Source organism: Myotis nattereri (genome assembly GCF_964212035.1).
Source record: "Myotis nattereri genome assembly, chromosome: 7".
NCBI lineage: Eukaryota > Metazoa > Chordata > Mammalia > Chiroptera > Vespertilionidae > Myotis > Myotis nattereri.
Window position 1 is genome coordinate 79964126 of NC_138082.1, and position 14883 is coordinate 79979008.

The following is a 14883-nucleotide window of genomic DNA, read 5'->3' on the forward strand; positions in this document are numbered from 1 at the left end:
CAGATGTAAACTGGGACTGTCCTTAACAAACTGGGACACATGGTCACCCTAATTCTGTCACTAGATAGTCTGTAGAGATGCTTCCAGTGATAAAACAGTGATCCTATAATTTGTGAACTGGTTTACACTTTTTTCTCTAAAGGTGAGGGATGATGTAAGATTAAGTGACTTTTCTAAGTAATTAGGTAGATGAAGTTCTAAATAGAGTGAAGTTTTGAGAACACTAATTCCTTAAGGTTTTATTTTCTATCTTTCATGAGTCATTTAAGAAATTGCTTCCTCTTTCCCAACACTTCCATGACTGTAGTATCCTGAATGCTTTAGCTCTTTTCCTGTCAGGCACTACACATTCTTTTCATGTTCTATTTTCATGTTTGATTTTTAAAAAGCAATACTGTTGCTCACATTTCCCACCAGCCCTGTTTGGGGGAGAGAAGGAACAAGGAAAGGAGGGAGTGGGAAGTAGATGAGGGATGTGAATGAGAAATGAAGTCCAGGGCAGGCATTTCCTCCAAATCCTCTTTCTGGAGTGGACTTGAGACAAAGCCAATCTTGCTTCCAGAGTATTTCTTGTTCTGTCATCTTCACCTGCTGATTCTGTTCCTTAAGGATATGCGTCCTCTACACAACCTGGCCTCCCAGTGCAAGCCAGCTCCTCAGTGCCTGGGCCCGGTCTGGGCCTGTGGACTCTGGCTCCCTGACACCTACAGGCCACACTTCCCAAGCTCCTGGGGCCTCTGGCTTCCAGTCAGGTGCTGCCAACCGGAGTCAATGACAGAAGGAAGAGAAGCCAGAGTACTGCTCTGCCATCAGCTGCATCACCTCTAAGACCCTGCTCTTCTCTGCTACAGTTCGGCTTCCTTTGCGTGACCCTGGCCTTGAGCTTTGCCCCACTTCCTTCCTTTGTCCAATTAGCCCCAGGATAGCACTGGCTTCCTGCTGTTACTAATTTCTGAGTGACCTCAGTCTTTTGCCTGTCCTCTCAGCTCTTTTAACGCTGAGCAATCAATTGTTTTAAATTCCCTGTTTAAAATCCTTAAGTAGTTTTTCTTTTCTTGGTAGAACCCTGACTGCTACAATACTCAGTAAAAGAGTGAGCTATTCCAACTTAGAGGAAAACTCATTGGAGTGGCCTTATCACAAAATGGAATATGGATCTCCTCCAGGAAACCTTCCCAAGAATACATTATTCCAGAACTTCACCTTTTACGTTGGCTTTAGACTTTAACATGTGGAAGATGCAACTCACTGAGCATGTTTGGTCTCTCAAAACTGACCATGTTGTTCACAGGAAGATCTAACTTATCAGGTACCTGACATACATCTTAGACATCGAGGCATGAAAGAATGAGTGGAAATGTTTTAATAAAGGAAACTAGAAATCAAATACTGGCTTGTTCAAAGATGGATCTTGGCTTGTGTATTTTTACTGAGATTAGGAAATACTATAATAGAATATGCAAATGATTTTACACAAACAATGCATTAAAGTAAATCATGCATATTTTACATTAGGTTCTTCATAGTATAAATTTCCCAGATTACATAGTATATGAATAAGCAATTGTCTCCAAAAAATGGGAGTTTTGACCCCAAATTATAACAGAATTAGTAACATTCGCAGAAATTAAAATCAATTTCATGTTTAAATTTTAAATACTCCAGGGTCTGAAATATTTTTTTATTAAACAGATGGAGGAATAAAATTTCAGGTTTAGTAACAAACGAGGTTAAAATCTGCATTAAATTATCCACACCAAGGAGACTATATCTAAGACTGTTTCCTTAATTTATCATAAATATTTCATCTTTCCCTTACCTCTGGCCTTCTGGGTCTGGTACTGGAGCTTTTATATAAAATGATTTCTATACTATTCCTTTCTTGAGAGTGTTTGCACACAGGGTTGATTACTCAACGTAGACCCATCAGATAAAGTTTCAATGCTGCAACTTGGTCAGAATGATGCCCTCTCATTTTATGTAAACACTAGCGGCCTGGTACATGAATTCGTGCAGATGGGGTCCCTTGGCCTGGCCAGCGATGGGGGCCGACTGGGGCCAGTCAGCTGTGAGGGAGGGACTGTGGGAGGTTGGCTGGCTGCCCCGATTGGGAAGTTGGCCAGCCACAGGAGGTTGGCTGTGGGAGTGCACTGACCACCAGGAGGCAGCTCCTGCATTAAGTGTCTTCCCCCTGGTGGTCAGTGCACATCATAGCTACCGGCTGGTTGTCTGGTCACTTAGGCTTTTATATATACAGATACAAAACACAGTATGCTGAGATTAAGAATATACTATAAAATGTTAATATAGGAAATATCTCAGTACACAAACTATGAAACACTGTATTATAAATTTTGGTACAGATGCATGAGGCTAATACCATAAAAAGGAAATGTGGGTCTAACTATTGTAACTCTAAAAAGGTACCTCAGTTATCTAAATGGAAGTTTGGATACTTAACAAACATTACAGGAGAACTTCAAATTCTGTAAACTGAAATGCTCATATATGTCATGTCATTGTTAAAAAACCAGCACACAATATGTTAGCTATATAAGTTAAATCTGCAGATATCACAGATAATATTCATCTGTTATTTCTGTGACTTTTTCCTAAAATAGTATTTAGTGATAAAGAATATCTCAAAAGCAGAGAGAAATGAAGCAGGATTACAATTGGGAGTACTTAAAATAACATTTTATTTATTTGCTGGTATGATTATGAAAAAAAAAAACATTTCTAATTAATTCCTAGTTTGTCTTTAAATTGTGTTTCTTCAACCAGCACACAGAGAATTTGTGCTAGACCTGACCACAGTGCATTATGAAAAACCTTGGCTTCCACTGAAGTCATATTCCGCAACCCCAAATTGGGCTCTGCATGACTGATTGCAAAGGGAGCATTAACATTCTTCCTGAAACAAGCCTCACACCTTTGAGAATATCCACATTTAACCCATGAGCTCACATCTATAGCAACAATGAACTTTATTCATCAGCTTTCAGAGGGGAAATTGGTTTACTCTATAATTAAGTCAGGCTGATCGAAGCCAATATTTCAATTTTTTTAAAAAATCAAAATTTACTTAAAGAATAAAAATGAGTGCATTACATACATCTAAATAGCCTTTCTAAGCTCCAAAAAGCATTCATCTAAGAAATTCCAAGGCTGCCTTTTCTTTCAGTTTTGTTTTAGTAGAGATTCTAATGTTCAGTAACAGAAAGTCTTTGAGAAAACAGCGAACTTCCTTCAGTCAAGGGCATAATTCGAAGCATTATATAATAATGAGATTTAAATTATGTATGGGAAGAAAAGAAGACTGCAACGAGGTATTAGAATCTCTCTTTGTATCTTTAGATTCAGAAAACCATAAACATGAGCCAACACTGCTCAAAGAGGATGCGAGCGCCCCAGCATTCCCAGAGGCCTGCCAGGTGGCTGCTATGAGCCTAGGGCTGGATGCCGACGTTTCTGGGGAATCACAGAGTGCAAGTACTCCATCACAACTTTACCTCGAGAAGATGAACCCTTAACTACAGAGGTGCAGGAAGTCGTCCTCAGTTGCTGCTCACTCTAGGTACAGTAACCAAATACAAAATCAGTCAGATAAATAAAACATGAGAGGAAAAACAATAGGTGGGCAAGCAAACAGCAGTAATTCTTACTTCAGTTAAGCAATTTAATGGTGCTTCCTTCTACAGTTGTTCTTCGATAATAAAACAGCTGAGCAGCTGCCTACAAGAAGTCCTCCTCAAGATCTATCCAGCACGTTACAAAAGGCTTAATACTCCCGAATCCTGAGTGAGAACACGCGATCTGTAAGATGTGAGCATAGGCCACATGAAGAACCAAAAATTCTAAGTTCAACCTCTTCTCCTACTTAAATAAATTGAAATTTAAATGTTACTTCCAGTTTCAACTACTCACCCTCTAAACTGCTGAAGGTATTGGTGAACTGTCAAACAGCAAAAACAGAAAGCAGAGGTGGCTAGATAATAAACTTCAACCAAAATTAGTCTTTGAGTGATTGAAATGTTACTTCATTAAGTTCTTTTTAGGAGAAAATTCCTTAGAAGTCCGCACTCTTTACATGCCTTAACCTTGTGTCAAGCTAACAAAATCAGTATTACTTTTAGATTAACAAGAATTATTGGTGGTACCAAATAGGAAAGCAGTCATCTGTTTTTAAAATGTGATATCATACACAATCTTAAATTAATGAGTTCTCAGAACAGGCAGAAAAAGGTTAAACTCCACTATAGACTCATGGTAACACTAAAGCACTTTTAAGAACAGAGTGGATCCAGAGACATGGAAGCATGGAACAGATTGAGAAATCTCAGAGGGAAGGTGTGGGAAGGTGGGTGGGTGGGAGTGATCAACCAAAGAACTTGTACACATATATGCATAACCCATGGATACAGATAATAGGGTGGTGAAGGCCAGGGGATGGAGGGGGGGGGGGCATGGAGCAGGGCAAGCTAAAGGGGTCAATTGGGAAAAAGGGGACATATGTAGTATGTTCAACAATAAAGATTTTTTAAAAAGAATGTGAATAACACAAACTGAAGCTAAACATAGCAAAGGGAATTTTTTAAATATTGATAAGAAATTTTGCAGAGTAATGAACTTGAAAAGCCTGGATGAATCCTGAGACATACTTTCATTCCCAATGTCTACAATGACGAGAATCCAGGAACAGTTGCACAATATGGATATATAAGACCTAAGTATAGGAGTTAAAATTAGGAGTATTTTATAATTAACTTAAACTTGGTAGATTCATTTTAAATGTAATTTAATATGAATTTCTTGCCTTCCTTCTTTGGTATTTTATCCATTAAAAATTATTTTTTTTAAAACCTAGAATTATATAAAGAAGAGGCATCCAGTTCCATAGTAATGTGGCACATTTTTATGTGAAAAAAAAATCAGAAACCAACTGATAGATCTATAATACACACATATATATAAACACTTTATTTTCATAATACTCTTTTATCACTTCAATTTAAGTCATTCCATTATGAAAATGTCTTAATTGAAGAAAGAATATTTCTTCAAAACTCTAAATTAAGCAGAGCTTTATCAATTAAATTTACAGCAATACAGGCTTTAGAAATACATGATTCTTCATTTTACAATATTTCCCCTTTAAAAATTTGTCATGGTTTGTCACAGATTTAAAATACAAGGCACCTAATGCTATGAAAGGATAACACAGTATATGTAGTGTAAGTGAACCAGATCTTATCTCAAATATTCTTTCTGAAGTCTAACCAAATTTGTGTACATATACTTGTCACATAAATTAAACATTTTTTTGTTAATTTGCAATATTCTACAAAACTCAGAAATATAATCTGTACCTATTATAGGCAGCTTAATTTAGCATTTTACCTATACAAACATTGATCTACATACTAAACAATTTCTTTAAAACATTTTCATAACACAGTCCAGCATTTAACAAATAATAGGTGAAGATAAAATCTCCAGACATTAGGATTTTATCCCTTGATTAGTTCAGATTATTTCATCAGCTGAATTCCTTGAGATGTGTAAGGCAGGTGGTCCTTTAGACAGACTGTGGACTGAAACTTCCTATAACTGTAGTGACATGTACACAGCTATATAGCAAAGAACTTCATTATGAAAATGAAGAACACCAATATGAGGAAAATATATTTTAGAGTTCCAAAGAACTGAAAATGTTATTTTTCAGAGTAGGCACTGAAACATTTTTCTCCAAAACCTTGCCAGAGATTGTCTCTTCGCTATATAATGTTCCATTGTCAAGCTGAAAATAAAAGCAAACACAAAATCATTAGATAACAGCTATCATAGCTTTAATTTTCTATAGTTTATATTTTAAAAAGCAAATTATCTTAACATTGAAATATACATCAAACACAATCTATGTAGTATATATAATTGGATATATGAACTTGAGGTGAGTCCTGAGAACACATGTAATTGAGTTCTATAGCAGTGTCAAAGGCTGACACCCAACACTACTTAAAGATCATGAATAAGTTTAATCACGGTGTATTCCACCATTACCCGCACTGAGACCAACTCCTGCCCAACCTGTCCTACTTTATTGCTTTATTGTAGCCCATTTTCTTTTGTCGTCACCATTTCCCCTTATCCAGCTCTCACTTCCATAAATATTGAAACTTAAGTATGAGTACAGGGATAATGCACAGCATACTAGGGAGGGAAAATGTATGTCATAGCAATAAAAAGCTTTCAAGAATAACTACGTGTATTTTTTTAATTTAAAGTTGGCAAATAAACACATATTAGTTCCACTCTGTCCCTAAAAATCTCAGTAAAAAGACAATAAAGAGACTTTTTAAAAGGAATAAACCATGTGGACAAAGAGCAGAGCAGAGCAGAGACAAGAAAATAGTGGCTAACTCTTAGCTAGCAGTAGAGAAATTGACCAGTTATATCTCTCAAATGAAGACACGACTAAAAACAAGCAGACTGGTGCAAATTTTATAGAAAAAGCAGTTAGAAAACCAGATGCCCTCCTTTTATTTTTCACAGTTGGTGCCTCCCAAAAGAGGCTTATTCCTAAAAGAAAAAGTAGTAACAGAGGGTCTCTGGATTGGGGAAATGCCAAGCACAATCCTATATGGCTCAGATAAAAGCAACATTTGTATAGTCATAACAATGTAAAAGTTGACAATAGATCTACACAAAATTATGTAATCATGATACTGGGTTGATAAGAAGGAAGGAGTGATATTGAGTTGGCAAATAGGCAAGTGGGGTGAGAACAGAGGAGGGAGGCACTTGAAAGTAACCCATCCTCATTTACCACAGTGGGAAAATCAACTGAATATCCTAAAACCAAGAAAGCAAGAAACAGAAGTATAGGCATGGTACTTTAGAGCGCCAGGGAGGAAAATACCAAAGACTCCACTAAGAGTTTAAAGTGATTCCTGCGAATGGGAAAAGAGTGAACACAGGATAGATAGTGCAGAGCAGGGAGAACTCCTTCGTATAAGATGTCATGTGGAACTCGAACCCTTCTGAACTACGGGCATGTATAACCATCATAACAAAAGGAAAATGACCAATCACAGAAAAACACAAAACCAAGACAATTAGTTTGTATATGAATTTACCATGAGGAATTTACTTAAGTTTCAAGGTCCGTGTGATTACAAGGAATTGACAGGAGTTGCTCGATGTTCTATGTGAGGAGGGGAACCCCCAGTTGCAATTAGGACACATTTCAATCTCAGCTGCCTAAAGTTATCTCAGAAAAAAAAGAGCCTGCATGCCCAGAATTTCGGTAACTTATTATGATCTCTCATTCTAAATAAATAATCACTTTTGTACCTGACAAAGACATATGTCAGATCTATTTTAAACATGCATTCAGCAAAATATAAAATGTAATGTACTTTTTCATTCATATAAGAAATATAAAATATTTCTTAAAATTTTTAAAAACTGGGGAAATGTTCTTCAAACATCGTTAAATGAAAAAGCAGTCAGAGAATCAGGATATATACTGGGCCAGCTATAGTAACACATGCATAACGAAAAGACTGAATACATATCCAAGTATTGCATTTTTTTCTGAATGTTATGCTTAGAGAAAAAACATGTTTCTAAAGTATATCATAAGTAAAATGATGATGGTGGACACGAATAAAAGTAACAGTTAAAACTTGGAATCACTTAGTTGAGTCAGGCACTAATACTGTATGTACTTTAAACTGATGAAGTTTAAACTTATGGTTAATACTCCCTTAATAATGAGGGAATTTCTATTATAACTCCGTTTCCACGAATAAGAAAACTGAGGCAGAGAGGTTAGGAGCCCTGTTTTAAGGTCACAGAGCTAGTACGTGGTGAAGCTGGAAATGAAACCCAGGCAGTTTAGCTCCTTTAGCCTCCTGGCTGTATAGCCTCTCAAACAACTAATTACGGAAATCAATTTTGTGTACAAGCGATACAAGAGTCAGAATTAGTCAACACTAACGCCAGCTACATACAAACCTGGATGACTGCCAACAGCTAGCTAGCTCCGCCCTCCTGAGCAGCACTGTGCAGAGGAATAAGACTCTCACACTGCTCGCTGTCTTCTGAAACCCTTTAAAAACAGGCAACAGTTAAGGAAAGCGTTAGAGCTAAAAGGAACCCTTAAAAGTGACCCACACAGATGGCTGAAGCTGTGTGGTCAGAACCAAGACTAGGGCAAAATTTCTCAGCAACTTGTCTCAAGTTCTTTCTACAATAGAATATGAAAGCTTTCTCTCTGTTTAAAAAAATTGAAAAAAATTTTGAGGCAATGTTATCATATTTTATTATGAATTTTATTAAAACCAATAAGAGTTCTCTACATTTAAATGTGCTATAGCAAAACAGTAAGAACTTCAGTTTTACCTGTAAATCAAAACATTTTTTAAAAGTAGTTGTGAAGAAACTATCTTATAACCTAAGGATCTGAACAAATTATTTTAATTTTGCCTGGCATAGTACATATATAATTATCATCTTTCAATAATTCACAAAATCTCTAAAATTTACGCCAGCATGATATGATTCCCATTTTATTTAGCAAATATTATTTGTTTAAAAATTATATTGTAGCTAAATCTACCTCTGAATTCGATGTTTTCTGCATATAAAGGCAAAAATTCTTCTGATTCCCACCATCACAGGATCCCAATTATTATAATGGCATAGGAGAGTTACAATAAAAAATGAAAAAAATACAGGGATAGCGCCTGCAAAAAATAACCAAGAAAACTGCACCTAAAAATGAAAGGTAGAAAAAAAACACAATCATTATTATGAAGACGATTTTCCCCTTTAATGTAAGTTTCCCATTTATGAAAAGTTACAGGAATAAGTTAACAAGCCAAGAAAATACTAGTAATACTAAGTACTGACAATACATTCGTAAGTATATTATTATTAAAAAGGATTCAGGACTTCAACATCTTAACCACTTGCTTAAATTACCAACAAAAATATTTCTCACTTGGGAAACAGCCTAAAGGAAAGCCAGAAAGGCATGCTTTTCACTTATTAGGCACAGTATGGCTGAGAACAGAATTATGAAACTCTAAGCTTTTGTCTTACGGATCACGTTGCCCATTTCCCCTTCACTGATTACTATTTATCTCAAGTTGGTCCTGCCCTTTAGTTTCTGAAGTCATCTTAAAAACTCAAATTTTAAAAAAAGTATGTTATGGTCTAGTTGTGATATGTTGTGTTGTTACAGTTCTTAAGATAGTATTAAAAACAGATTAAACTCTTAACTTCAACTTCTATAAACCTTTTATTAACAATTGGCAACAAATTTTAATCCTACACTTAAAATGAGCTTGATTATCTAGTAACAAAAAAATTTCAAAAGTAAAATAAAGACTACAAATAGGAATGTGAGAAATGTGAGCCAGAGAAGACAAGCAGCGAGCTACGCCTCAGTGGTGCAGAGCCCTCAGCCATCAAGTCAGGCCCTCCAACCCATCATTTTATGAGGGTTGTCAAGAAATTTAAAAATAATGAGATGCCATAAAGTTACAAAAAAAAATCATTCTTCTCTTTCAGTTTACCTTTACCACCTAGATTCAACTAAGAACTCCCTCTGGTGGGAAACATATACTATTTCACTTCATACCACCATTAGAGCAAAGGGGTTTTGTGAGAATGATGTTTTTTATGAGGGACTCACAATGTATAACACATGAACAATAACTGACAATTTAACATGCACATCCTGAGTGCATGGCACAACCCACAGGCTGAGTCAGCCTAAGAATGCCAGGAAAGATCAGTCAGTAAGAGAAAATAAAAAGCCTTCATGCTGTTATCAAATTATTGGTATAACAAAATCTTAGAACATTTTCTCATCTAGAAAAGCCACAATGCACTTAAATGACTCAAGACCAGAAAAACTTATGAATACTGCTAAAATGTAGATCTAGTTGATAGAATGATTTCATGAATATTCAACTAAAAACCCTGTAACTGAATTAAAGCAAACTTTATAAAGGTAGATTGAAACCCTAGATGACTTTTAAAGGAAAGTTCACTTTTAACAATGCAGGTGCATGTTGCCACATACTATAAAACTTACTATTGGATTTCCAAGAAGCTAAGAAGATAATTTTTAAAAATGAAGACACCTATTAACAAAGAAAATTGCCTATATAAAAAATATATAATTCCTAAATATATCTGAAATCTAAGTATACTAGTAATCAGATATAGTTCCTATTATACAACATGTCAATTATAAATAAGTTCAAATAATATTTTTAAGCACAAATATTGTTAATAAATGCTAAAATTTCAGAAAGTATATATAAACATGATTGGCTAATAGAATCAAAAATTCCCATGCAAGTACATTTCTCCCATCATGCTTTTCTAGTATAGCTCTGGGGCCTACCCTGTGACTTTTTCCAGAAGGCATCTCCCAACCTTCAATTCCACCAAAGACTCAGCCTATTCATTTAAATGGTTGCCTAATAATATATGTGAAGACAATCCAGAAAAGACCACTTGGATATGTTTTTCTAATCAATGACATATCTGTATAATAAAAGCCTAAGTGACCATTAAAGCCAAACGACCAGAATCACCAGTTGCTATGATACACAATGACCACCAGGGGACAGACACTCAATGCGGGAGCTGTCCCCTGGTGGTCAGTGCACTCCCACAGGGGGAGCGCTGCTCAGCTAGAAGCTGGACTCACAGCTGGCGAGCGCAGAGGTTGTGGCGGGAGCCTCTCCCACCTCCGCTGCAGGGGTCGGTAAGGAGTGAGGGGTCCTGGACTGCGAGAGGGATGTCTGGCTGTCAGCTCAAATTTTAAAAAAGTATGTTATGGTCTAGTTGTGATATGTTATTACAGTTCTGTCGGGGGGGGAGGGGGTGTTGGACCTAAGCCGGCAGGTGAATATCTCCCGAGGAGTCTCAGACTGTGAGAGGGCGGCAGGCCGGGCTGAGGGACACCCCCCTCCCCAGTGCATGAATTTCATGCACCAGGCCTCTAGTACAGTGATTCTCAACCTTCCTAATACCGCGACCCTTTAATATAGTTCATGTTGTGGTGACCCCCAACCATAAAATTATTTTCGTTGCTACTTCATCACTGTAATTTTGCTACTGTTATGAATCGTAATATAAATATCTGATATGCAGGATGTATATAGGCGACCCCTGTGAAAGGGTCGTTTGACCCCCAAAGGGGTCGTGACCCACAGGTTGAGAAACGCTGCTCTAGTATATATATGTACACACACAGACACACACACACACACATACACACGCACACACACTTTCTCTTGTTTTACCTTCATCTTAAAGTATTTGGTTAAACAAATTATAAAATCATTTAATAAAATGAGATCCCCCGTGACATTTCCTTTTTTTACATTCCCTAAAATTAACCTTCAATTTTATTTTTCAAATGTACAAAAGCTAATGTTTTCAAAATATCGGAACATTAAAGTTCAATTGCATAGTGGTCTACCAAAATCCTTACTTCCCCAATTTCACTATAACAATTTTGGTTCATATTCAAGATTATGACCCTGAGATGTAAAGGACCTGGATATTATTTAAATCTATAAAGAGAATCTAATATGTGTAACTTTAGTATTATATATATTTTATAATTTTGACATTCTTTGAAAATGCATGCTATGTAAGGTAATTAATTCTCAATTAAGGAGATTTCCATTTTTAACCATGATAAATAAGAATTTACTAAACCACAAAACCATGTTAAATATCAGTATAGTTTTTTTTAAAAAAATAAAGAAGATAGATATCATTAAGAGTATTTTGACTTTATCCTAAAAAGTGCAAAAAGATCTAAAGAAAATTAGCTTTCAAAATCTGATTATAGGTTCTTCACATTATGCCTTTGGGCTTTCAAGTATTTCCTCTTCCAATTACATTAAACCAACACCCTCCCCTCCAACCCCCCCCCCCCCCCACCACACACACACACACACCCACGCACACACACCATTTTGTTACTTAAAAGCTTACAAATACTGAACTGAGTGGTCCACGCTACATTACATCTTTTAGCATTAGCCAATGGCACATCTCTTTTCTCCTTGTTAACCCTTAGGAGCACTAAAGAAACTCCTCCCTTCAGGCTGTTGGGAGAGACTCAGATTCTCTTGTCTGCAGTACTGCCAATATTTATCACAAGATTCCCGTATCCAGACCAGAGGACTTCATAGAAGAGGGAGGAGACCCCTGCTCTGCTCAGTTCAGAAAGAAATGAACATTTGCTGAGAAGCAACACTGCTCATATACCTCACAGATTTATAGTAGTATTAGCAGGGTTAAGGATTTTATCTTAGAAATCAAAACACTACTACTTAAATGATAAAATATATCCCTACTCTATACCACTGACTTAACAAAGAGCATATGGAATATATCTACTCTAAGATGGAAAACTACATATAAAGATACTACTCTTAAGATAAAATATTGAAAAGCTAAAAATTCAAGATATTATCCATTTCTTTCGGCATTTTTTTTTTTTAATTCTCACCTGAGGATATTTTTACATTGATTTTTTTTTTTTTTTAAAGAGAGTGGAAGAGAGAGGGAAAGACACTGAGAAACATCGATGTGAGAGAAAAACAGTGATTGGTTGCCTTCTACTGGAGCCCCAATCAGGGCCCCGGTGGGGAGGAGCCTGCAGCTGAAGTACATGCCCTTCACTGGAATCAAACCCAGGAGGTCAACTCTCTATCCTATCCACTGAGCCAAACCGGCTTGGCCTCTTTGGGTACTTTTTACATCTCTATGTAGTAAAGCACCTTGGGAGAGAAGGCATCAAGTATTTTTCATGGTTGTATCCCTTATAATTCAGTCACATCCCTAAACCTTCATTAGCTCTGTGTTTAATAATATACATAAAATATCTAATAAATAGCTTATCTTACCTTTTGCATACACATGTCAGCTATTATAGACAGAGGTATTGTAAGGCTTAGTGCAAGTGTGCCTATCAATGATGAGGTAAGAAAGCAGCCCCTAAAAAGGAAAAAACAAAACATACATTTCCATATTAAAAAAGTAAAAGGACCAAAGAAAAACAATGATCAATGTCTACCTACCCTAAAATATAGATGTGAGAAATCAAAAGCAAAAATGAAAGCTCAGGATGGACTGAGACATAATAAATAATAGAGTTATTAAGATAATTCCTAAGGTTTATCTTCAAATATTAAAAATCCAAATATGTAAGTATAAATATTTTGAGGTATTTTATGCTATTTTCAAGATCTGCTTACAGACATTGTTCAACTTTAAATGCATAACTTAAATTTCCTTAACATTTTTTACAAAACTGTCAAGAGTTGTGATAGCCCGACTGGTGTGGCTCAGTGGTTGAGCACTGACCTATGGTCACAGTTCAATTCCTGGTCAGGGCACATGCCTGGGTTGTGGGCTCAATCCCCAGTGGGGGATATGCAGGAGGCAGATAATCAATGATTCTCTTTTATCATTGATGTTTCTATCCCTCTCTCCCTCTCCCTTCCTCTCTGAAATCAATAAAAATACATTTTTTTAAAAAAGAGTTGTGATAATGATACTTAGCTAACAAAGCAGGCAGCTTTATTAAAACTGTAATACCTCACAACACAGACTTTAAGAAAGTGTTAAGCCAACATGTGCGTCTGTCATCAAACAAAAAATATCTCACCCTCATGAGAACTAAGTCTTTAGATGTATACTGCTCTTCTGGTTTGGTTCAGCATTAAAAAGAAAAAAAACTGAATATTTTTAAAGGATTATTTCCTTGTTGTTTCCCACTTGTCTAGCAATTGTCCTAACCAAAGCCTGTATTATTTTCACCTTGAACTATCAATTAGTTTATTTTTATCTTAAACTATCAATATTGGTATCAAATTTTAAAATATCAGTTTGCATATAATTTTGTTTAGTTGAAGAAAAAAAGAAACCATTATACCAAATAGGCGAGCCATTTATAACAACTAAAAATTTGGGTATATAAGAAGATAATGAATTATAGGCCAAGATAAAACCATAATGTATATCATTAGGACTATAGACCCACGGAAATTACAGGCAAGCAAGTTCTAGCTCAGGATAGGTTAGAATTTATAATGTTGTCTTGTTATAAAAGAGGCTATCTCTTGAAAGTGTCATTTGAAATATTCAACAGAGGCTGGACAATTCGTTCTTATTGCTGCAATAAAGAGAACTCAAGTACTAGTGGTTTCCACTACTCATAAGCTGCTCTATGAAATGAGGGTTCAGGGATTAAATGTATATATTTTTAATGTAGCATATGTTCTTAGAGATTTATAATGCTAAGTACAATCATAAAAAGTCTGATAGGCTTGTTATGGTTATTTTGAGTTACCAACACCTAGAATTTAGGGATATGTTTGTTTCATTACTTACTCACTTTACTGCTACTGAGTTTTTACTCTAAGTACTCATAAACACTTGAATATAGAGGTGTATCTGAAAAATAAACCTTGAGATCCTGAAAAATCCATCCTAGGTAAGGATAAATATAGCTTTAATCATAATATATGAATTTCAGTGTCCAGTTTAACTATTCAATAATAAACACTCACAAATACACAGTAGAGGATAGAAATTGTGTTCCCTCTATGAAGAATGATTTTGCAATTCTGTATCAAAATTTAAAGTCTATATGTTTGACTCAGTCTTTTCCATTTAGAGGCATTTATCCTATAGAATGCTAACATATATATGCAAAGATACATATAAGAATATTCAATGCTGTATTATTCACAAAGCAAAAGACTGCAAACTGAAAATGTCTCTCCATGAGGAACTGGTAAAACATGTTCTATCCATTACATAACAAAATGG

The 14883-nt window shown here is 35.8% G+C and overlaps 1 protein-coding gene across 3 annotated transcripts in view; it reads right to left on the reverse strand.

The window, feature by feature from the left end:
• Positions 1–4900: 4900 nt before the first annotated feature.
• SLC35F5 (solute carrier family 35 member F5) overlaps positions 4901–14883 on the reverse strand; it is a 46106-nt gene continuing 36123 nt past the window's right edge. For 2 of the 3 annotated variants that reach the window (XM_081095335.1, XM_081095334.1), the window contains 4 exons: positions 12954–13044; positions 8627–8781; positions 8023–8116; positions 4901–5800 (listed from right to left, as the gene is read on the reverse strand). In XM_081095335.1, coding sequence (XP_080951461.1) covers positions 8041–8116; positions 8627–8781; positions 12954–13044 — 322 coding nt within the window. In that variant the 3' untranslated portion in view covers positions 4901–5800; positions 8023–8040. The remainder of the gene's footprint in view (positions 5801–8022; positions 8117–8626; positions 8782–12953; positions 13045–14883) is intronic. The other variant, XR_013996214.1, reaches the window with a different exon arrangement.